Here is a 1,720-nt window from a genome sequence, read left to right as displayed (position 1 = left end):
CATATATATATACACATATACATATATATATACACATATACATATATATATATACACATATACATATATATATATACACATATACATATATATACACATACATATATATATATACACATATACATATATATATACACATACATATATATATATATATATATATATATATATATGTTCAGCTGAGGAGCTGAATACTACTTGCATTAAGGAACAAGGTAGGAAAAGGAGTCTCTATGCTTTTTTATCAGGTTTAGCAAAGGAGGAAGCTTGAGAGTTTCCTCACTAGTGCAAAGGAGCTTTGTGTGACATGATCTATAAGCCCATGCCACCTCATGGAAATTAACACAAATACATTATTGCTTTATGTGAATTGTGTATGACACATACAGATGTTCTTGTTTAGGTTTGGGTAAGGAATACCCTTAATTTGCATTTAACATTTTTTTTTACGAAGACCTGGATTAAATTTAAATGCCGACTAGAATCTGCAAAGCAGTCCAGAGGCTCCTTGGCAACGACAGAATAAGATTCCACAAAAGTGAAGTAACAGGAGATAGAAAAAGGAGGAAGTGGCTAAGATGTTATGAAATTGGATGCTCCCTAAAATTTTTTACCTCTGAGCTGAAACTGTGCTTGTATGGTGGAATCATGCTCCTTTCTGTTATAGCAGAACTTCCTTTGGACACTTTGAGATCTGCGGTTTCTTTGGATGCGCTGGTCTTTAGCTGAAGGTCAGACCCATGCTAAGGAAATATTGCAGAAGGGATAAAAAAGAAAAAAACACTGTTAGTAGTTTTGGCCAAATGGATGTTATTTCAACTGAAAACATAAAATGAATAAAAGTAAAATATTGAAAGATAAAAATCTGCAAGGATACATAAAAAAAAAAAAAAAGAAAAACTATTAATGGAGATTTTAGCTAATTAATTAAATGGAGCGAAGGTATTGAAGACAGAGTGTTCTCCGACTATGCTACACTTTGCAGATGCAGATGTACTGTCATGGTCGTGGTTCTGTTGAACTTTACTTTGCTCCTTGTTTTCTAGTTTTATTGGTTTAATTCCTATTTTGTTGTAGTTTCTAGATTTTTGTTAGTTCTCGGGTTTTTCTGTTGTTGTCCTCTTTTGCCCTTTTGTGTGTGTTCCTTTCCTCTTGGCTCCCTTGTTGTCTCCACTCACACCTGCTCCTTATCCGCTCGTTAACCCTGCCTTTGTCTCAGTCAGCTACATATATTCTCCCTCTGCTGTCACTCTTTGTTGGTTCCTTGTCTTTGCTGTCCTCTCATGCTGTTGTCTACCTACCTCGTCTCTCCCTGGCTCCTCGTGTTTCAGGTTTCCCCAGATGTCTCCATAGTTCTGGTTTGCATTTCATTATTAGTTGGATTTTTGGATTCCTGCCTTTGTTTACTGTTTTTGCCCCATTAAACTCCAAGAAATCTCCTCAGCCTCTCTGCCTTTGCATTTGGGTCCTCCAAACCACAACCAAACCTTGACATGTACCGTATTGGCCCGGATATGTTTTTTTTTTTTTTAAACGATGTAAAAATGTGGTGTCATCTGATAATCGGGGTCTAACCGACTATACAAGCTGACAGTTGTCAGAGACCACTTAACGAACGCAACAGCAGAGGGCGCCAGTTTTTTCTAAAGCCATTGACCTCACTGTGGCTGGGGTCATCTTTCTATCACCACAGAGAAGAAGTAAGAGGGGTGTTTGAAAT

General features: G+C 36.9%; 1 protein-coding gene across 1 annotated transcript in view; it reads right to left on the bottom strand.

The window, feature by feature from the left end:
* LOC107103289 (arf-GAP with Rho-GAP domain, ANK repeat and PH domain-containing protein 2-like) overlaps positions 1 to 1,720 on the bottom strand; it is a gene marked incomplete at its 5' end in the record, with an annotated part of 61,361 nt that overhangs the window by 1,206 nt on the left and 58,435 nt on the right. Inside the window, one exon of the mRNA XM_015402938.1 lies at positions 615 to 743. Within this exon, the coding sequence (XP_015258424.1) occupies positions 615 to 743 (129 nt within the window). The remainder of the gene's footprint in view (positions 1 to 614; positions 744 to 1,720) is intronic.

Source organism: Cyprinodon variegatus, unplaced genomic scaffold (assembly GCF_000732505.1).
Source record: "Cyprinodon variegatus isolate N-32 unplaced genomic scaffold, C_variegatus-1.0 Scaffold1414, whole genome shotgun sequence".
Taxonomy (NCBI): Eukaryota; Metazoa; Chordata; class Actinopteri; order Cyprinodontiformes; family Cyprinodontidae; genus Cyprinodon; species Cyprinodon variegatus.
This window is presented reverse-complemented; position numbering and strand designations above follow the sequence as displayed.